The sequence below is a fragment of the Vulpes lagopus genome, chromosome 17 (genome assembly GCF_018345385.1).
Source record: "Vulpes lagopus strain Blue_001 chromosome 17, ASM1834538v1, whole genome shotgun sequence".
Classification (NCBI taxonomy): Eukaryota; Metazoa; Chordata; class Mammalia; order Carnivora; family Canidae; genus Vulpes; species Vulpes lagopus.
Genome location: NC_054840.1, coordinates 25,639,906 through 25,662,977, shown reverse-complemented (window position 1 = coordinate 25,662,977; position 23,072 = coordinate 25,639,906). Strand labels below are relative to the sequence as shown.

Sequence of the window (23,072 nt, the reverse complement as noted above, 5' to 3'; positions counted from 1 at the left end):
TGATGTTTGCCAGTTTGTGGGAATGACCGGGCTTGTCCCTGGACTCTGTCATAAATCTCAATATCTTCAAGGAGACAATCTTTGCTTAACCTGGCAAAACAAATTCAAGGCATACTTTTAGGCCTAGGCAAAGATGGTAACCAGGGCTGGGACCCTACAATAACTATGGATGCAACTGACAGAATCGATGGGTCTAATTATTCTATGAAGCTAACTGTAATCAGATTGAAACAAACATAGTCAAATGGAAACAATAAAACTTAGTCCCCAGGGTTCTCTCTTTCATCTTCCCTATTACTCCTCATGAAAATGCTCTTCTTTCATACTCACCACAAAGTCCTAATCAGGCAAGTTCTTGTGGGCCTCCAAATCTAGACACTGCTCCCAGAGAGGCTGCATGGTAACTGCAAGAATGTAGCTCCTGGACTCAGAAAGCCCAGGGTTCAAATACACCCTTCTCTGTGCCTGATTCTTCCCACCTGTAAAGTGGGAAGAAGTACCTATGTCCCCAGGTTGTACTAAAGATTAGAAGTTACATATAAGAGAGATGCCTGGGTGGCTCAGTTGGTTGAGCATCGGCTCTTGGTTTCAGCTGGGGTTGTGCTCTCAGGGTCATGAGATGGAGCCCCCCCCCTGAGGCTCTGGGCTCAGTGTAGAGTCTGCTGGAGATTCTCTCCCTCTCCCTCTGCTCTTCCCCCTGCTCAAGCTCTCTTTCTCTCAAATAAATAAATAAGATCTTTTTTTTAAAAAAGTTACACATACAAAAATGATGATTGGAACCCTGGCTCTAATTAGGCTTCTGCAAATTGTAGTCATTGCAGTCCAGAACTAAGTACAGATTCTAGGCACCAAGCTGCCCTGGCTTGATGGTATTAAAGAGTCAATGCCACATTTCATCATCTCTCAAGAAATTTCCAAAGGAGCCTTTTCTGACTTTCAAGTAAGTAGAGGCCCAATTAAGAGAGAGTGTGTGTGTGTGAGTGTGTGCACGCGCGTGCACCAGATACGAGCTTGGAAGCCAGTCCAGGCAGATTTCTGAGGAGTTGCTGCTTTCCCCTGCTCCAGAGGAGAGCATCGAGATTGTTTGTTCACACACCTGGAAGAGGTTAGCAGCTTCCAGGACCCGTTGCACATTCTGCTTGGTGATCAGCGCCTTGCTGGTGTATGTGTAGTCCAGAAGAGTGTGCATGGTCTCAGCATCAACCCCTTTGATGATGATCCTCTTCTCGTACTTTTCCTTCAAATCATTGCAGAACATGGCCCTGGAAGAGAAAGGTGTGAATATGAGTCCTACCATGACTCTTAGTTTTAGGTCTAAACAGACCCCCTTCACATCCATCTGCCTCCATGGAACAGCAAGGTTCCTAAGATCAGGATCCTGGGATGATTGCTCTCTGTTCCTCCAGCACCCACCACACTCTAAACATTTAATCGATACTTACTGAACTGTCCTGCATTGCTGTGCCCAACTGTGGTCCCTAAAGCAGTCTCAGGTCTGAAGGGACAGCAGGAGTCCTTCTGGCAAAGCTAGTGGGATCTAGAATTACTTTACTGGCCGAAAGAACTACTTTAATGGCTTCAAGTGCTGGAGATTTATCCGGGAGCATTATGGGGTCTCTCCCCTGCCCAGGCCTTCCTTGTACTTTCTCAACTACTAGTACCCAAAAACAGGATTTCTGACTTCATTCTTAGTCCTCATTCCAGCTTTCCTCTGGCCTGGCCACTCAAATGCCCTCCAATAACACAAAGAGATCCTGCCAGTGTCTCTCACTCCAGAGGCTGGACCTCTGTCTATCGGCTCCTGGTTGTAGCTGGGAGCCTCAAATTGCCTTATCTCAGGACAGAACTCCCTAAGGCCATGACTCTGGTCTATGCCTTTTCCTCTCCAGGACTAGGCTTTAAGATATTTAGCCTCTATCCAGGAAGCAGGGGAACAAGATGGAAAAGATGTTGTTTTGACATGAGATAGACTAAGATTTGAACACCAACTCTATCAACTCAGAACTTAGAATGTTAATCTCCATGAGCTTCAGTTTTCTCATCTGTAATAGGAATTTTAATAGGTGTTTAAAAGTTTGTTGTAAGGATTATCTCAATAACTAATAGATAAGTAGAAATAAAGATGTGGTATCTATACACAATGGAATATTACTGAGCCATCAAAAATGAAATTTTGCTATTTGCAATGACGTGGATGGAACTACAGGGTATTACGCTAAGAGAAACAAGTCAGTCAGAGAAAGACAAATATCATATATCACTCATATATGGAATTTAAGAAACAAAGATAAACACAGGGGAAGGGAAGGAAAAATAAGATGAAAAAAGAGGGAAACATACTATAAGAGACTCTTATAGGAAACAAACTGAGGGTGGCTGGAGGGGAGGTTGGTGGGGGATGGGGTAACTGGGGGATGCTCATGAAGGAGGGCACTTGATGGAATAAACACTGGGTGTTATATGCAACTGATAAATCACTAAATTCTACTTCTGAAACTAATAATGTACTATATGTTAATCAAATTGAGTTTTTTTAAAGATTTATTTATTTATTCATTCAGAGAGAGTGAGAGAGAGGCAGAGACACAGGCAGAGGGAGAAGCAGGCTCCATGCAGGAAGCCCGATGTGGGACTCGATCCCGGGTCTCCAGGATCACACCCCAGGCTGCAGGCAGTGCTAAACCGCTGCGCCACCAGGGCTGCCAATCAAATTGAATTTAAATTAAAAAATAAAAATAAAGCACGTAACCAATAAAAAAAAAAGAAATACAGAGATTTTTTTTCACCCCCTGCCAAGCTCATATGTGAATTTATCATGCTTCCTGGACTTCAATATTTGAACGGTTGATTCTTTTCAGGAAATGTATGAGCAATTTAATTTAATTTAATTTAATTTTTTATTTATTTATTTTTAAAATGCATTTAAGCCCTACTATGTTTCTGAAAAGATTTTTGGAGTTTTGAAAATTTAAAAGGTATCTAGGGGATCCCTGGGTGGCGCAGCGGTTTGGCGCCTGCCTTTGGCCCAGGGCGCGATCCTGGAGACCCGGGATCGAGTCCCACATCGGGCTCCCAGTGCATGGAGCCTGCTTCTCCCTCTGCCTATGTCTCTGCCTCTCTCTCTCTCTCTCTCTCTCTCTCTCTCTCTCTCTGTGACTATCATAAATAAATAAAAATTAAAAAAAATTTAAAAGGTATCTAAAATATAATGATTGCATAAATTATAAGCAGGGGGGAAAAGATAAAAAAATATGAGTAGAGGAGTGCCTGGGTGGCTCAGCTGGTTAAGCATCTGACTCTTGATTTCAGCTCAGGTCTTGATCTCAGGGTTGTGAGTTCAAGTCCCATGTTGGGCTCCAAACTCAGTGTGAAGCCACTTAGAAAAAAAAAAAAATATATATATATATATGAGTGGAGACATGAAGATAGCCTGAATGAGGCTAAAAGTGCCAACTGCAATGTCATTATGGGTGGGCCTCTCATTTGGCCAATGCAAAAAAAAAAAAAAAAAAAGATCAGCTAGTCAGTTACACAATTTTATAAATATATATATAAATACATATTTATATATATTTATAGTTATATATTTTAAAACAAATCCAAATGCTCAGAAGAATTACTGTTTTCTTAGCACAAAAACTAGATGGAGTTTCTCTTATGAAAGTACAGCAGCCTCACAACATTCTTACCATACTATGTTCATGAGTTTATCCTTAATAGTTGTAGTTGAGACAATCCCCTCAGTCCCATTCCCACAAAAGCCTGTTAACTCTCTCTTGCCCTCCCAGTAGCTGTGAGACTCCAGTAGTCCCACAGGCTGGCACAGCATAGGTTATAAAAATGACTACTGAGAAGCTCTAGAATTCAATTTCTTTCAATGTACATGTATTTACTAAGTACCCTCTCTCCATAGGATACTGGGCTAAAGCTGGAAGGGATTTAAATATCAGGCAGTCTCTGGACTTAATTGTGCCCCTCTAAAATTCATATATCGAAGCTCTAACCCACCAATATAGATAGCACTTTTAGGAAGTAATTAAGGCTAAATGAGGTCATAATGGTGGGGTCCTAATCCAACAGGATTGGTGTCCTTAGAAAAAGAGGAAGAGACACTAAAACTATCTCTCTCTCTGCTATATGAGCACACAGTGGCTGTCTGTAAACTGAGAGAGCCCTCACCAGAAGTCCACCATGTTGGCACCCCGAGCTTACACTTTCAGCTCTAAAATTGTGAGAAAATAAATTTCTGTTGTTGAGCTACCGTCTATGGTACTTTTATATGATAGTCTGGGCTGACTAATACGGACAGTCTCTCCTCAGTCCCTATTACTTCAGAATCTAGCAGGTGCACATACGCACAAATAATAGTCTACAAGGGCCAAAAAAGACTCACAAAGTGCTGCGGTAGCCAGGGATGGCTGCTCATGGAGAAGGAAAATGTTACTATGTAACAACTATGGATAGGACTTATAGATACTAAACCACAGTAAGTCAATGCAAGAGTGTGGAGAATGCAGAGAATTTAGCAGACACATGGTTTGGCTGGAGCCCAGGGACTATCAGCGAGGGTGGGGAGAAATCAGTCCAGACAGATAATCTGGGTCCTGACTGTGGGAGGTACTAGAGGCAGGCTCAGGAGTTGGGTTTTTATTCAGTGGGCAATGGGGAGCCATTGAAGGTTTATAAGCAAAAGCAGGACTCAAAAAGAACATTTTTAATAGGTGTGTTCTCACTTTAGTTTGCTGGTGACAGGTGCCTTTGGAGTAAAGCATTTATTGCACCCAAACAGAGCTGGGAGGCTTGTGACAATGCCAAAGCCTTGCCCCAGAAATACTAATTGAGGCAGTCGCCATACTGCTAAGCAACTGGACTTCCTGAAAGTCAGACACATGAACAGAGCCATTATCTCCCAACCGAGTCTTTGAAATGGGAAGGTCCCAGGGTTGAGCCCTGATGATAGCATGCATTTACCCAAGCTAGGACTTCCCTGCCAACACTGAGGGATTTACCTTTAGGGGTAAATGCTCCTCCTCCCTTCTCCACACCTCCTATTTATCTCTGGAAATCCCTCATCAATTTTTTCCCTCATTGCCTAATCTGCAAAACAAAGGTAACTGCTTCTGGTTTCCCAGGAACAATTATAAACATCAAAAGTCACAAATCCCCAGAAAGAAAGAGACTGAGAAAAAGAGAGAGAAATCACTTCACTAGATGACTTTTTGGAACTTTCTGTTTTAACCAATGAGATCTTCTTCCTAGAGTATCCTTGTGTCCTTTTTCCCAGCTCCTTTTAATCCTCCAGTAATCCTCCCACCCTTCTCTCCCTTCTCTTCTTCTCTTCCCTCAACTGGCCTCTTTCTCCTTAAGAATATGACAGCAAGAAAGAATACATATGAATTCTGCAAAATTACTAAATCCCAACTTGGAAGCAGAAGGGCAATGATGTCATTTGGGCAGATGACTGATTTACAAGCCACTTTTGTCAGCCATAAATCTTCTTGGCCAGAGACACACAGAGCCAACTATAGAACCTCGTGCCTTTTAAAACAGTGTCACATACGACTCACCTTGCTGCCTCTTGATCCCATAAAGAACTCTGCCATTATAGCAAGCGCAGTTTCTTCCCAGCTCAGCCTGTCCAAGATTTGGACAACTTCACTTGCTAAACCTCCCTTTCTTTGAGTCCCTAGAGAAGCACTACCCAATAGAAATATAATGCAAGCCATATGTATAATTTCAGATTTTCTAGTAACCATGTTTTTAAAAAGTGAAAGGAGATAAAATTAATTTTATTTAACCCAATATACCTCAAATGTTATTTCAACATGTAATAAATATTTTTAAATTATTAAGATAATCTACATTCTTTTTTCCACACTGAGATTTCAAAATCCCTCATGTACATTAAACACATCCCTTGGCCTGGGTGATCAGTTGATTAAGCATCTGCCTTTGGCTCAGGTCATGATCCCAGGGTCCTGGGTTCAAGCCCTGTGTCAGGATCTCTGCTAAGCTCCCTCTCCCTATTACTCCCCCTGCTTGTGCTCGCTCTCTCTCTCTGTCAAATAAATAAATAAAATCTTAAAAAAAAAACCCAAACACATCTCAATTCAGACCAGTCATAATTCAAATGTTCAATAGCTGCATGCGGTTAGTGGCACCTTGATTAAGGTAGCACAGCTCTAGAGCATCACCCAGATCTGTAATCGTCTCAGGAGGTAAAGTGAATATCACCCACATAAATATGGAAAACAGGACATTTGGCAGGAGACGATGGGCAGTGATGATAGGGTCAAATGAAGCTTCACAAACTAAGACAACATATTAACAGAGTCCTACCAAGGTAAAATTTAGAAATGCTATTTCACCTACAATGTGATTTTAAGATTAGGAAAAGGTGAATTTTGTTGAATCTACATGATCTCAAACATTCCAATGAAAATTGTAAAAGTCCAAAGTCCACAAGAGAGATGTCTTCATATTAAGTAAGATAAGTATATACATTGTCTAATTCAGTGTCTTGCATTTTGAGGGGCTCTTTTGAAGCCTATGTATTTCTCATGTGACATAATTATTGGGGTCTCTGGTATCATCTGGACTCTTGATCAGGCTGTCACTGCTAGACACAGCTTCTGAATTCTCTCTTGGAATTAGTCACTGAATAACATCTTGCTCCAGCTCAGCCCATGTCCAAGTGGGAATTCTGATTATCCAGAGCTGACCCCTTTTGGGCTAGTGATGCGTTAGGGGTATAAGAAGAACAGACAGGGGGAGGGAGGAGGCCACGCAAGACGAAAGTCATCCAGAAAGCAATTTCTGTCTGATCCTGCACAGGACCGCTGGGGAACACACTCCAGAGTTGTCCCCACAAGAGACAAAGAGGCTGGTCTGTGATTCTCTAGCACCTGCTGACAGTCTTAGTTATGGGCTTCCCCACAAGTAGGTAAATTCTCAGACACTTCTGGCTTTCTGTGTGTGTGAGTGGATGTGCACATAAGCAAAGAGGTTCCAGGGGCCTAGAAGAGGGTAGGAGGAAGAGCCTGCAGGGCTGCTATTGGAAGGCAAAGAGGGCTGTGGTCTAGTCTACACTCTGACTTTGTACACGTGAGCAAACCTGTGTCCTCCCATGTAAAATGATATTATAATAGTCCCTACCCCACTGAGTTGTTGGGAAGAATAAGTAGGATAATATAAACAAAGTGGTTAGCACAATACCCAGCACTTACTAAGGGAAGGCGTTCTGGACCAGATCAGAGGAATCTTGGCAGACTAGTGAGAGATACTTGGAATAGGCAGGCCCATCACACTCTGCCGTGCAACTCTTGACTTGTCAGCATTTGGCCTGGTGCCTATTGGGTAAGTGGGTGTCAGAGTCACCTGCCCTGCTGTCCACTGCTCCTCCAGAATAGAGTTAGGGCTACGGCTACACACAGACTCGTCCAGAGACATTAGCATGGTGCCCGTCACATATTAGGAGCTCAGTAAATGTTCATGGGAGAGAGAAAGGAAGTACCCTAGAGACAGAGTCCTCTCTCTAGGGCTCTTTTTGCCTGCTTTAGCTCCCAAAGTCCCAACATTTCTCTGCTCTCCTCTAAGACTTTGTCACTGATTTTCCACCACTTAAATACACTCTCCTGGGCCACAATCATGCTGAATACAGACAGGTGAAGCTAGAAGAGATCTACATACTTCTCATAGACCAAACTCTCAGGCCTCCTGCTGCTCTTATGGGCAGTCCATGGAAACACTTAGGCCAAGTTGGGACCCCATGAACAATATATAACCTCTGTAAGGTGGGTTACCCCTAGATTTCCACTTTAATAATAGTAATCTCTTACTGTTTATATTTGTAGCACTTTGTAGGACAAACAATGTATCTTATTTGATTATTATACCCATTTTATAACTGACAGACTATAGAGGTAGAATACTTGAAACCAAGAAAATCAGCATGAGTTCAAGGCTCTCTTTGGAGGGTGGGGGGAACCGGACCAAGTTTCCCTCTCTGGAAACAAAGCTAAGTTTGTTGCTATTTACTCCTTGGCTTATACTCGAGATAAATAAAATTTCTATGTAATAAAAAATACTTTCTAGACAGACACTGACCAATTCTCATGAGATTCTTATAAAACAGAGGTAGCTATTAAGATCCTCATTTTATAATAGAAATAGTCTCAAGCAGGGAGCCAGTTGCCCAATACTCAGCAGTGAGTCATGAGTCACTAACCAATCCCAAAATAGAGGTTGGGCGAGTGAGCTATCTCCCACAATAGCCATAAAAACCTCCATAGGTTTTGGAATGAAGTCAGGGTGTGGTCCCAAACATAGCTTGAGCCATACTCTTTTCCGAGCTCTGCCAGCCTTATTCCTCACACTTCATTCAAGTCTCTGCTCAGAAGTCACCTCCTCAGAGAGGCCCTCCCTGATGCTGCCCCAAATCTAGTCACTCCCTAATATCTTCACCTCCTTTATTTTTCTTTATAACCCGCCACAATCTGAAATTAACTAGTTTAGCAACTGTCTCCCCACTATAACATGAGCTGAGGGTACGGATTGTGCTGTGCTCACCTCTGTATCCCTGGGGCTAAAACAGTGCCTGGAGCCTAAAAGGACTCAGTAAATATTTGGGGAGAAAATGAATGAGTGAATGAATGAGCAAATGAACTTGTCCTTCCTAATCCCTGTGTGTTTGCCTTAAACAAGAATCTGTCCCTCCAAAATTATCAAACACCCTTGGGAGAATCAGGCCAAGGAGACCTGTCTTATTGTGCCCTCCATCCCCATAGAGAACTCCCATCACACCCCCAAGTCCAGGGCCTGGAGCTTGAAAAGGACACAGCCACACTGGAACGTTTTACTTCGACCTCTGATGAGTGCTAACATGCCTCTGCAGTTCCTAAATGTTACCAATTCAGAATCTTTCACCCAGCCCAACATTACTATAGTTCACCCCTTCCCTGGGCCTCCACACCTGCCTCTGAACCCCCTGTCTCCTATACCTCTAACTCCAATCACAGGCCCGTAGACCAATACCCCCTCAACCATCCCCACTATCTCATTCCTAGGCTAGCTCCCCCCATGCTGCCCTCTCCTCTATACTTCCTCTAATCCTCTCACCAAACCATTTATACCTGAAACTAACTCTGCATCAATGAGACATTTGGCATTGGAATTGCTTTAACGTTGGTTGACTGAGTTAAATTCTATTTAAGAATATAGATGTTGGAACACCCAGGTGGCTTAGTCAGTTAAATGTCCAACTCTGATTTTGGCTCAGGTCATGATCTCAGGGTTGTGAGACAGAACCCCATTGTTGGGCTCCGTGCTGAGCATGGAGTCTGCTTAGGATTCTCACTTTCCCTCTCCCTCTGCTCACCACCCTCAAAAAAAAAAAGAAAGAAAGAAAGAAAGAAAGAAAGAAGAAGAAAGAAAGAAAGAAAGAAAGAAAGAAAGAAAGAAAGAAAGAAAGAAAGAATGTAAATGTTGAGTGTTTACAGCTGGTTAAAATTTTTTTAAATTAGTAATTATGTGCTGGTCAATGAACACTATGTTAAGAAAATATTATTTGGATATAAACCCAATTTGGATGGCCAAAGGGGTCTCTACTCTAAAAAAGTAGAGAGCAGATGCAGGGGTGACCTAGCATGGGATGACAACAGAAGTGTTGTCATCTTCTGATGGTCCCCAGGACCTCTAAGCTGAGAGCACAAACATTTTCACCTGCCACTCCTTTTTTTTTTTTTTTTCACCTGCCACTCCTAACCAAGAAAAAGACATAAACATTTGGTTCAGCCTCATATGTGACCTTAAGGTACTCACTAAGCCTTATGGTTTTTTTTTCTTTTTTAGAGAGAGAAAGAGCCTGTGAGCAGGTTTGAGGGAGGGGCAGAGGGAGAAGGAGAGAGAGAATTTCAAGCAGCTCCATGCTCAGTGTGTAGCCCAATGCAGCACTCAATCTCACAACCCTGAGATTATGACCTGAGCTGAAATCAAGAGTCTGACCCTTAACCAACTGAGCCACCCAAGTGTCCCCCAACACTAGAGTTATGCCCATGTCCCTGGCCTGCAGACACTTAGCCTCAAAACCAGTGGGTCTCAAAGAATGTTCACTGGAGACCTGCATTGGAATTCCTGGGGTTACGTATGCAGAATCCTGAACTCTACCCACTACAGACCCTACTGAATCAAAATCCCTGGCTATGGGGCTGGGAATATGAATTTTATTAGGCTCCTCCAACCTCCACTCATAATTCTTTGGCAATCCAATGTTTAAGAACCAATGCCCTAGGAGAGGTCACCTTACTTTCTAACATAAGCTCCTTTGGCTCACCCTGAGAAGGAGGAGATTGCACAACATTCCATGTCAAAGAAATAACTAACTGTGGTGCTGGGACACACGTGCCCTTGAAAATCCTCCCTTGCTGGGCAGCCCAGGTGGCTCATCGGTTTAGCACCGCCTTCAGCCCAGGGCCTGATCCTGGAGAGACCCGGGATCAAGCCCCACTTCGGGCTCCCTGCATGGGGCCTGCTTCTCCCTCTGCCTGTGTCTCTGCCTCTCTCTCTCTCTCTCTCTGTGTGTGTGTGTCTCTCATGAATAAATAAAAAAATCTTAAAAAAAAAGAAAAGAAAAATCCTCCCTCCCTATAGATTCTCCCTTTTACCTTTTGAGATCTAACCCTCCTAGAATTCTGTGAGGCCTAAGGCTGCTCCCAAACTGGGGGTGGGGTGCAGCACGCAGCCTCATACAGAAGCTAGCCTCATGCTGGCCTTTTAGGTCTTTCTCTAGATTAGCTGTATAGATATGGCCACTAGAGCTTATATTCAAGTAATAGTGCATTAGAGCTAGGAGTTCTGAAGCAGAATGTGGTGCCAAAGCCCCATTAATAATAAACAGTGGACAATTCTCTGTTCTTATCTCTCTGTTCACATGTGAATGTCACATATCTGGAGGGGAGACTTCCAAGAAGGATTTGGGGGTTCATGGCCATTTCTAGAGACATGACTCACCACATGCTACCATCTCTACCTGGGGCCTGAAGTCAGCACCCTGAGCCCCCAGCTGCTGGCTGAGGGTGCTCCAAACTGACAGAGGATCTAGAACCCCAGAGATGCCCCCACCTGAATCTAAAAATCAAGTCCTGAAAGAACTGCATTCTGCCAAACACTTTGCTCAAGTTTAGCACTCCTCAAGGACATTGCACATGGACTCTTTGGGGACCAGAGCTCTAGCTATGTTTCTATAGAACCAGAGTCACTCCCAGCCCTACTGGACCTTTGCTGAGGCCTCAGCATGCCATGTAATGCAGCCCATCCAAATGTATAACAGGAAGAAGGGCTTGTTCTGTCCTGCAAGATCAAGCAGGCTAGAACATCAATCACAAACATCATCAACAGCAAACGCTTATGGCCAGGATTCAGCAATGATTCAACTACAAGGTTATAACAAGCAGTTCTTATTTTCCCTGTCCAACATCATTCCTAATCTTCTTAGTAGGCATACCCAAATTTTCCTTTGGGAAACTATCGCTCTTCCGGTATCAGTCTAGGAGGTTTGGATGGAGCTAGCCCCACCTCTTAAACCAGGAGTGAGCATAGTCCCAAGTCACATACTAGTCTCCCATACTGCAGGGATCAGTTCACTGATGGGCATAGGAAGAAGCCAGTCCAATTGAAGCCAATTCTAGAACTTTCTCTGGAACTACTGGGAAAGAGAATTCTCTGCTATCATGGTTGAGCTGGGAGAAATAAAAGTTTGGAGCTACAGGATATTTTCTTGCCTCCACAGGAAGCCCTCTGATTGCTTCTTCCCCCAGTCTGATTTAATGCCCCTTCTGTAAGCAGAACTCCATCACAGTACTTATCTCTGTACTGAAACACTGATTTGCCTGTCTCTCTCCTCTAATTGATTTTGAAGTCAACAGGAAATCAGAATTCATTAATCTTTCTAAACTCAATATCTAGTAGAGTGGTTTAGTGAAATTCCATTTATCTATCCATTCATGTATTCATTCAATCAACCCAGAGTGCTGTGATCCCTAACCCCACCTTTCAAGAATTATTCACTGGGCATCTGCCCCTCCTCTTACTCCCCCACATAACAAAATGCCCTTGACATCTACCTCTGACAAGCCTGAGCTTGCTCTGCATGACACATGATCTCTTGAATGTCAGTGAATTCTTACTAGACCCCGGACCTGATACATTATACGCAAACCTGCTGGTGGGTAATTTTTGTAGATCCTTGAGTGTCACCTCAGAAAGAGCTATGATGCAACTTTTGGTTTGATTGTGTTTTAAAGTCAGAGCAGTATCAGCACTCCTGTAACTACTGTGGCCTTAAAGCTTTCCACAGAAGTTAGATGTAATAAAAGAATGCCTACTCTTACAGCTTGCAGAGGATAGGTAGGTTGCCTAAATGATATTTTTTTCATAGCAAGGAAGACTTATCTTTATGCAAAAGTGGCCTCTCTAGGGGCATTTGGCTGGCTGTCAGTAGAGCACGTGACTCTTGATCTCAGAGTTGTAGGTACAAATCCCACATTGAGTCTAGAGCTTACTAAAAAAAAAAAAAAAGGCCTCTGCAAAAGAGCAAAAGAACTTAAAGTGGCTTATACTAAAGCTTCAGAGGTTATTATAAAATACAAACCAGTAACAACAAAAAGTAAGAAGATAAGATCTAAGTAATTAAAGTAGGAGAATATATCACTGAAACCTAGGCTGAAGTAAGCTCATGCACTGAGCCTCCTGATAGCCAAAGCAAAGACAGAAGTACAATAAGTTAGCTAATAAAACAAAGTAAACTGGGATTTACTATCCCTCTTTAATGTACATTTATTTTTCCTTTTGTCTAATGCTTTCCCCTTCGGGGAAATGCTCTCTCAAGTCCCACTCAAATCATGTGGCTCAAATAGAAACTCTCACCTTTTTTACCAATATCTCTCCTCTCACCGATCCTTCCCCATACCCTTTTTGGCTAACCTTGGATTCCTAAACTAAACTGGGCTGATCCTTGCACCCCACTTCCCTGACATAGTGATTGGTCTAGGATTGGGTAATTGGATGGAGCTGAGCCAATCAGTCTTTCCAGTCTTTCCTTTTCAAACTGAAGCTAGCCCCTCAGTTTCTCTCCGGAACCAACCAAAGAGAAGTGAGTTTCAGAGCTACCAAGAAGCAAGCCCCCAACCATGTGGCAGAAGTCCATCTGAGAAATCCCACCTGAGAAATAAGCCAAGCGAGGGTTGAAGAAACACTGACTACATTCAAGGCCCTGGTTCCTTTTCTTCACAGTCTCTGCTGCATCCCGGCCCTTCCTATGAATTGGCTATGTGGCCAAATACCTTCCTCTTTTGCCCAAGCTGATTTGACCTCAGTTTCTATCCGTAGCAACCAAAAGAATGCTGACTAATATAGGAACATTGAGCAACGTGATGGATGGTGAGCTCTGAGGCAGTTTTACCAATGTTCTACATATGAACAACTCTTCTCGTGGGCTGCTTGGTGTTTACAATATTAGAATCTATTACAAATCTGTATACTTGACATAGGGGTAAAGCTGAGAACTTGAGATGTGAGTGATGAAAGTATTTCTCTGTTGTGTTGTAGTTGAGAGCTCCATGGAGCATTATTCAAAACAGAAGAATGGATTTTCTGATCTTGACTGAAGGACAAGCCACACACCCTAGACACTAGGGGTGGAGATGACAGAAATGAATTTTTGTTGTTGTCGTTGTCAGGTAGGCTCCACACCAAGTGCAGAGCCCAACACAGGACTCAAACTCACTATCGTGAGACCAAGACCTGAACCAAGGTCAAGAGTCAGACATTCCACTGACGTTCAACCAACTGAGCCACCCAGGCACCCCCAGAAATGATATTTTATTAAAAATTCAAAGGACCCGACTACACTTCTACCCTGGGGCAGCAACTCCTGTCCAGTACCTTCCAATGCTTAAAAAAAAAAAAAAAAAAAAAAAGGTCTGCAGGAATCACTATGTAGGCTTAGCACATTGTGTCCAAATAGTCATGTGAGTAAACTGTTAAATCCACAACATTCTGCTTTGACCAGGATGCTACCTAATTAGTGACAGAAACTGCAGGAGGAATATCAAGTTTTTATTGACATCAAATATTTACAAATTGTTTGCTGAATGCCAGCCATTGCAATGGTATCAAGGATTCTCTCATAGCTCATACTTTTAGCCAGTTTCTTGACTATGCATGATGGATGGTGTGTCTGCATGCCACATACTCTCACAGGTATACTGGGGGCTAAATATTTGAAGGGAGAAGAGAAGTAAAAAGTGCAAAACAATTTTTTAAAAAGATTTTATTTATTTATTCATGACAGAGAGAGACAGAGAGGCAGAAACATAGGGAGAAGAAAAAGCAGGCTCCACACAAGGAGCTCGACACGGGACTTGATCCTGGGACTTCAGGATGACTCCCTGAGCCGAAAGCAGATGCTCAACTGCTGAGCCACCCAGGTGTCCCAAAAAGTGCAAAATAATTGTCCTATTGCCTGTAAGATCTCAGGATCCTTCCTCTGATGCATTTGAGACAAGAGTCATGGAATTCTCTAATACTTGTGTATTTTTCATGATATCTTAACCCTTATTCTGCACGTTATGCAGGCCTGGCACATAGTAGCTGCATGTAATGGACTCTTGCCAGCTTTTGGCTGCCCAGCATCTGAAGCCCTTCATAGGTATGGCAAACTCTACCTCTGAATGAGACACAGCGTGTGGCAGAGGCCGCAGAGGCCCAAGGCATGCTTTTCCAGCCTTTGTCACAGTTAATGCATTGGCATGTGTAACTCAGGCTTGACCAATCAGATAAACTAACTCCAGGCTAGGAACTGGGAGTTGGTAATGCAAAGAAGGAGGGACAGGGGAAAGCCCATTATGGTGGAGGCAGCAGAAGCATCAGCAGTCTCCAGTTTTCAGGAACTGCAAGGGCAACAGTACCAGTGGCCAGAACTGTGTTAGCCTCCAGGATCCTGAAGTAGCAGGAAAGTCCTCCCCGTGACATGGGTTGATTGGCTCTGGGCTGTGGTCCTGGCCACTGCCTGCTTGTTTTCTAAGTTCGGCCTTCCGGGGGACTCTGCAAGTTACCTACATAAATCCAGTTGATTTCTCTTAAAATGAAGAAATCTGAGTTATTGTCATGCATAAAATGTTTAGGCAAATGAATTCATAAATAAATCAACTTTATTATGTGTATTTCATAAACTTACTGGGATAGCTATACATAAATCATTAGCTTCATTGTGTTGTCTAACAGCCCTGAGCAATAAAAAGGCCAAACAATTCCTCTAAGATGCACACAGCCAATAAATGGAAGGATATAGACTCAAATGCTAATGACAAGATTTTAAGATGGTGTTTTCATTACACCAAGCAGTTATTGGTGCCTGCCTCAATGATGTCCTATAGGTTCTTGAGGCCCTATACTTTCAAAGTGTACTGTCTCTTCACTTCACCTCCTGACCTGCTTCCTTATTTTGTATTAAATCCCCTGACCAAGGCAACCCAGGTAGCTCAGCGGTTTACCGCCGTCTTCAGTCCAGGGCCTGATCCTGGAGACCTGGGATCTAGTTTCACATCAGGCTCCCGGTATGGAGCCTGCTTCTCCCTCTGCCTGTGTCTCTGCCTCTCTCTCTCTCTCTCTCTCTCTCTCTCTCTCTGTGCCTCTCACGAATAAAAAAAAAAAAAAAATCCCCTGACCCAGACTGGTGTCCTAAGCCATGCTGAGTCTTTGCTGCTTTGAGGGCGTCTGTCAGATCAGGCCCCAGACACAAATTGGCTTGAATGTTCCCACAGTACTCTGCTTACCTCTGTGTGGTGTGTGTGTGTGTGTGTGTGTGTGTGTGTGTGTGTGTGTGTGTGTGTGTGTGTGTGTAGGGTGGGGCTTACAGGCACAAAAAGGCAATTTTTACATTTTCTCCTCATTTTCAGCTTAGGTAGACCATTCTAGTATGTGGTGGGGAAAAGGAATTAATGGTCTTACACAGGAAACGTCCCAACAGCCATATTTCTGCACCATGGAAAGATCTGTTTTCAGTTTGGATCGCAATGGGGAAGCCATTCTTCCTATGAAGTAAGTTCCTTGGAGGGTAAAATTTTAGGAGACAATGTTATCTACTTGTTGTTACCTAATTGTTGACATTGTGAAGATTAAACCAAATGAAAAAAAATCCAGCAAAGTTCCTGGCATGCAGTAAATACTCAAAAAATGTTGGCCTTTCCAGACTGCAAATTGCAAAGAATACTTAACACAAATACGTTTACTACCATATTATTTATTAAAAAAAACCCAGAATATTAGAAGTAACCTGCATTCACAATGAGAGAATGATTTTCATACTATGCATCTATTAAAAATGGTAGCAAAAAAATAGAGTCATGAAAACTATGGAGGAAAGATTATAATGAAAAAAGATACAAAGCAAGATGCAAAACTGCATGTAAACTATGTTTACAAGTATGTAAAATATTCCTGTGAAACAAGGTAGAAGAATAACACCAAAATAAAAACAAACTGTACCAGAAAGTTCCATAATCCATTACCCCCAAATCTTGCAGGCAGATGTGCTCTGGCATTCAGAATTGTTTGGACATTACCATATCCTGAATATTAAATAGCACCCTCAGCACTCCTTAATCCAATGCATTCCTACTTCAGCAGTGAATAAATGGATAGTGGCCCTAAGTGGAATAAACAGACTCTAAGTAGCCTTCCCTCAGTTCAGGACAGATGTCTCCATCAGGCAAGAGCAGTTCAAGACACAGACTCATCCACAATAAGTTATAAAAACCTTTCCAATTATCAGCACTTTGAGGATTTTAGAATTGCAGATAAGAAATTACAGACCTAAAGTACGTAAGTATTAGTCACCACATTGGTTCTGCCAAACGAACAATATTAAAAGCATAAAATGCTTGACCGGATGGTAGAAGTATAATCACCAGTTTGCTTGAGTTCACCACTACGGCAACAATAATCTTCAATGCTTTCACCATTAACCAGATTTCTAATCCAGATCCAGATGGCCTTAACTCGTTTTCTTTTGCATTTATTTATTACCTGTGCTTACTGGCTCCTTTGTAGACACCTTACACTATTATGTAGAGAAAGCAAAGGCTTATAATGTTTACACATGGTTTAAGACTAGCCTCTCACCTCACTTTCTGCCTTACAGTAATTGGTTGATATATAATAATATATAATAATAATATTAATAGATTGGGCCCACAATGCCATTCCCATGCCTGACCTGTGCTTGCTTTTTGTAGCCAGTGGTCAAAGTCCCTTCACCATGGCCTCATAGACTGAGGTACAGAGGTATGAGACAGAAGCCAAGGTTCAGGCAGATTTGGGCTATCAGCAGCAACAAAGGAGTTTGCTGTTGACTTAGCCACAGCCTGTAAGTTTTTTTATACATGTAGGAAGGCCGGTCATCAGGTAGGACTGTGAGAAACCAGATGATCCCTCCCTACATCACCATTCCTCCTCTCAGCCATCCCTGGGACTCACAACATGATTGCCCTCAGGGGTCAACATCACTTATGGAGTGTGCGTATCCACTGTGCCCTGCCCCCTAAAATGGTAAGAACCACTGGTTTAGATGGAGATATTTGGAAGATGGGGTTCAGCATGCAGGATGCACAACTGGTTCCAAAGACTTTGATCTGGGGCCATGGCCAGAGGCATAACACAAATGGCAGCTTTCTTAGCAGTCTTATAAAAGACACTAGCAGTCTTATAGCATTTTAAAAAACATTACTATGAATGTTAAGTTATGCTTCCCTTGATATTCCTGCCATGAGAATATTCAGACACCTTGCCATTTGGTTGTTTGACATTTAATGTATGCCATGAGCTACTTTTAATAAAGTAGCTTTTCTTCTCCTTTGCCCTTTACTCAGCCTCAACACTGTGTATCTTCCCAAATTCCTCACTACACTCAAGACTTTTAAATAGGTCCCCAAAGGGAACTATATTGTCTGAGTTACTAATACAGTCCCTGTTTATAGCCACTATGGCTACATATGCAGCTAGACAATAGCTAGGCAGTGGGTCCAAAAAACATGTATAAAATGATGTCAGTGAGCAAGATTCGGGGCGGGGGGTGGTGGAACTGGGAGATTCTTTGATTCACTTGACCACATGAAAGATCATTATAAGAGGCTGTGAGTGAAAGACAGCCCCCAAATTAAACAAATGGGGATGCCTGGGCGGCTCAGTGGTTGAGTGTCTGCCTTTGGCCCAGGGCATGTGATCCTGGAGTCCTGGGATTGAGTCCCACATCAGGCTCCTTACATGGAGCCTGCTGCTTCTCCCTCTGCCTGTGTCTCTGCCTCTCTCTCTCTGTCTCTCATGAATAAATAAATAAAATCTTAAAAAAAAATTAGCAAATGGAAAAAGGAATGAACTATTAACTTCAGGAAAGATAAAAAGCTTTATATGAAACAAAGTGTAGGGATCCCTGGGTGGCTCGGCAGTTTGGTGCCTGCCTTTGGCCCAGGGCGTGATCCTGGAGTCTCGGGATTGAGTCCCGCATCGGGCTCCCTGCATGGAGCCTGCTTCTCCCTCTGCCTGTGTCTCTGCCTCTCTCTCTCTCTCTGTGTCTATCATAAATAAATAAATCTTTAAAAAAAAAAAAGAAAAGAAATAAAGTGTAACATTATCACACAACTTGGCTCAGCAGGAAACAATGTTTTCATGGACATAATGTAAATTCTTAGTACAAATTTCACCAAAAAAAGTGATAACATTATATTGAGAGAGTGTAGGGAAGGGAAGTGTGTGGTAAGGGAGTTAGGTGTAAGGGCTAAGTCCTTATCAGACATACAGGAAATTAATAAATGATGTCTAACATTGAGAAATCAGGAAATAATAGTATAACCATATTTTGAAGAAATATAAATATTAATACCAGAAGAAACAGCTAAATGTCAAAAATGGTGGCTTCTGACAAGGAAAACTGAAGGGTAGAGAAGGTGAAGAGGAACTTTTGTTGTTCATTATAAGCCTGTAATATTTGGCTCACTGTTAACTATCTGCACATAGTACTTTTATCAAAACAAATTTTAATTTTAAAAAATATACATGAAAATTTGAAAGACTATGAAGAGAGGGTTCACAGAAAAAGAACTATAGATGATCCTTAAGCATATAGAAAGTTTTTTAAAAAAGATTTGTTATTTACTCAAGAGACACAGAGAGAGAGAGAGGCAGAGACATAGGCAGAGAAGCAGGCTACGTGCATGGAGCCCAATGTGGGACTTGATCCTGGCACCCCAGGATCACGCCCTGAGCTGAAAGCAGATGCTCAACCACGGAGCCACCAAGGCATCCCAAGAAAGATGTTTAAGCTTATTAAAAACAAGAGAAATACAGAGTGCCTGGGTGGCCCAGTTGGTTAAGTGTCTGACTCTTGGTTTAAGCTCAGGTCATGATCTCAGGGTCATGGGATCGAGTCCCAGGCTTAAGCAGACTACCTGCACTCAGCTTGAGATTCTCTCTTCCTCTCCCTCGGCCCTTCCCGGCTCAAATAAATAAATCCTTTTTAAAAAAAAATTAAGGGAAATGCAAATTAACACAAAACTGAGATACTGTTTCTCATCTGTCTGGGAAAAATCCAAAACTTGGAAGCCATCTTCTTTTGGCAAGCCTATAAGGAGTGTAAAATGATCGAACCCCTATCAAGGAGATTCTGGCATATCCACTTAAACTGCAGGTGCATTTCTCCTTGACTCAGCAAACCTTCTTCAAGAAATGCACCCCCAGGTACTCCTGCATGCATATAAAATGACATGTAGAAGGTTATTCATTATGACATCGGTGTATAGTAAAAGATAAGAAACAATCCAGGGGATCCCTGGGTGGCGCAGCGGTTTGGCGCCTGCCTTTGGCCCAGGGCGCGATCCTGGAGACCCGGGATCGAATCCCACGTCGGGCTCCCAATGCATGGAGCCTGCTTCTCTCTCTGCCTGTGTCTCTGCCTCTCTCTCTCTCTCTCTGTGACTATCATAAATAAATAAAAATTAAAAAAAAAAGAAACAATCCAAATGTCAGTCAACAGAGGACTGGTTAAATACACTATGGTTCAATCATTCCATGGAAAATATTTATGTTTTCAATGAATAAAGAAAAAAACCTTACATAATTTAACAGGCCCTCCCAAGCACAGAGGGCTGTGTCGACAGCCTCTCAGACACAGCAGACTCTCTGCCCTTCCGAAGTGCAAGCATAAAGGGAACTTGGCTCCCAACCCCTTTCAAAACCATAGAAACAAAAGCAAGACAGGCTGTGAGGCAATGTCTGATTTCATGTGAGACCTAGGTCAAAATCCCACTTGGTCACTTTATTAACTGAGATACTCTGGGCTTTGGTTCCTCATCTGTAAGTGGGGATAAAACTACCCCACTCACAGGGTTGCTGTGGGATAGTGCATGTGACACAGATTGCACAAAACTTTGCTCACAGTAAGTGTTCAATGACAGAAATTATTCTTCAGAGCAATACTAGAAAAAAGAATCCTGTCTCCAGGACTGTGTTTATTGTAGGAGGAAAGTCATCTTAGAAATACCAAGATAAGAATCAAAAGTCACTGCTCTGAAGAAAAGAATAAAAGGAATTTCCCTCCATAACCAGGCAGTTTTGGAAGAGACGCTTCTTACACAGGCGTACATACCATGTACGCAGCCTCCAGCATCTCATTGTTACCAACTCCTCTGAGGACCAGTAGACACTTACCCTAAGTATCCCACATCAGCATGGTTGGAAGGACCTGGGCCCAAACACCTTCCAGTTAGGGTGAGAAACCCAAGGACCAGAGGAACCGGTGATCTACTTGAGAGCACACAGTCAGTAGTCCTGTTCCATAAGCAGGACAAACCACTAACAAAATTGCTAATGGGGTATAACTTTGTGTGACAACCATTTTCCAGTGATTAAAAACAGAATGAATAAACCTAAAAATGGGTACTCAGGACATTGATCCAAGAAGCTGACTTTCATGTACTTCTGAAAGTGATTGTGATCGATGTAAAGATATGCTCAAAAAAAGTAAAAAAGTAGTGTGTTTATCTGTGTCAACTTGTCTTTATGACTGTGCCTACATGTTACCGTCTATATAGTTCCTATGGAATGAAGCCTCAAATATAGTGGCAATTTGTATTTTAGTAAAAACAAGGATTTCTAGAACATGCCCAATCCCTGCTCTAGCAATGATTACATATGTGAAGTTGGGTTTCCATTTCCTCATTCGTAAAAGGGAACATCAGCCACCTTCACCGCACTACTGCAAAAATAAAATCAGATAACTATGTCTGTCTGGCACATAGCAGGCACTACTTCCTGCAAACCCAGGTGTCCCCTTGTCTTGTATACATATGGGATCTAATCATTCCACAACAATTCACTGACCCTGCTCTCTGAATTCCCTCTAAGCATCTTAGAAAAATGAAAAAATAAAACACTTTTCATGATATTTACATCTGTAAATACTTTTTAATTTCCTCAGTCAGAACCAAGAGTTAAGAAGAATCTTATTAAAAAGAATGATAAAAACAAAAAGAATTATAAAGGTGTTTCTTTTTCAAGTTTTCCAAATACCTTCTTCATCCTCATTTCCCTTGGGGACTGGTTCCCACCATGTCTACACTGATCTGGAGAACTCTGAATCCAGCCCTATTCACTTCATTCCTGATTATTCCACATTCCTATCCCAGGCATTTGCTTGTGGTAAACATTCAATAAATGGTTCTAAGCTGAACCAAACAGAATGAGGTGAAGACTTTCAGCAGACATAGTGAGCATCTACTATACTGTAGGCACTGTGTAAGAGCTTTTTCCTTCTCATATTTAATGATCACAACCCAGAAAAGTAATCATCATTGTCCCCAGCTTACAGATGACAAAACTCAGAGCATGCAGTGACTTGCCTCAAATCCCAATGTCAGGAAGGGCAGGACAGGATGGAACCCAGGTTTCAGAGTGTGTTATAACTGGGAGCCCCTCACTGCTAAAGCACCTTTGTTATTGCTTTCTTTTCCAATCCACCCTCTAAGTTTCAACAAGTCACTCGATAACTCCCAGAGAGGGGCCACAACCTTTTCTCTACATCTACTGGTGAACAAAGACAACATCATGTTTCCAACACACTAGTCAGACCAAGGGGGAAGAAATCCCCATGACTTCAGTAATTTTCCATCCTTTGGAACAAAGACACATATCCAGAAGATTCCCCATAACATATAAATATTGCTTTTAAATTATACCAATCTCTCTTTTAATATGCCTTAAACCCTAAAATCTATGGTTTAATAGCTTCCTTCCTTATATCTTGAATAGACACACAAATGTAAATAGATATCCAAAATGTACATAGAACAGCTACCTAGTTAGATCAGGCTCTCACATCAATACCCATTTTCTTTAAACCTGCACCCAATTTGACTATAATCCTAGGCGCGCTGACCTGAAATAGTTGCTGGCTGCAGCAAGCACCACGCGGTGGCAGGAGAATTCCTGAATGTCCACACACAAGATGACATCTGTCAGAGCATTTTCCACACGGAGGGTGTCCAGGCCATTCTGCAGAATTAAGGAGAGTCCCGTGTCATCGAATTTTACCTTATCCCCATTTAAGATTTCTACCAGGTCTCCCCTTTTCTGGGAGGGCTCATTTGTAGAAGGTGCCAAGGGCTCTTCCAAACTCTTCTCTACCACGTCGCCCATGGTCCAGGAGCCCCTTTGTCCTGCCATCTACATCCAGACTGAAGGAGCGCCCAAGCTTCAGGCAGGTCACATTGCAGAAGCTGGGCGGATTTCCTGTGCAGAGCCCTCCACTTATCACCAGCTGTCACACACACACAACAGGAAGTCTCGTACTTTCTCATCCTGTTACTACAAACGCCAGTAACTTCTATTCTTCTTCTTTCTGTGAGTCAACAAAAGGTTAGAAATTACTTAGAAGGGGTGTGTAGAAAGGGGCTCCACGAGAGAAGGGGTAGCTTCTCAGAGTCTGCTATTAGTGCTGTGGGGTTATTTTGGTCCATCTCCCCCTC

The 23,072-nt window shown here is 42.5% G+C and overlaps 1 protein-coding gene across 1 annotated transcript in view; it reads right to left on the bottom strand.

Annotated features, from left to right (window-relative positions):
* KLHL6 (kelch like family member 6) overlaps positions 1 to 22,774 on the bottom strand; it is a 57,442-nt gene extending 34,668 nt beyond the window's left edge. The window contains exons 1-2 of the mRNA XM_041731970.1: positions 22,484 to 22,774; positions 1,097 to 1,262 (exon numbers count right to left, since the gene is read on the bottom strand). Coding sequence (XP_041587904.1) covers positions 1,097 to 1,262; positions 22,484 to 22,770 — 453 coding nt within the window. The 5' untranslated portion in view covers positions 22,771 to 22,774. The remainder of the gene's footprint in view (positions 1 to 1,096; positions 1,263 to 22,483) is intronic.
* Between the last annotated feature and the right edge of the window lie 298 nt (positions 22,775 to 23,072).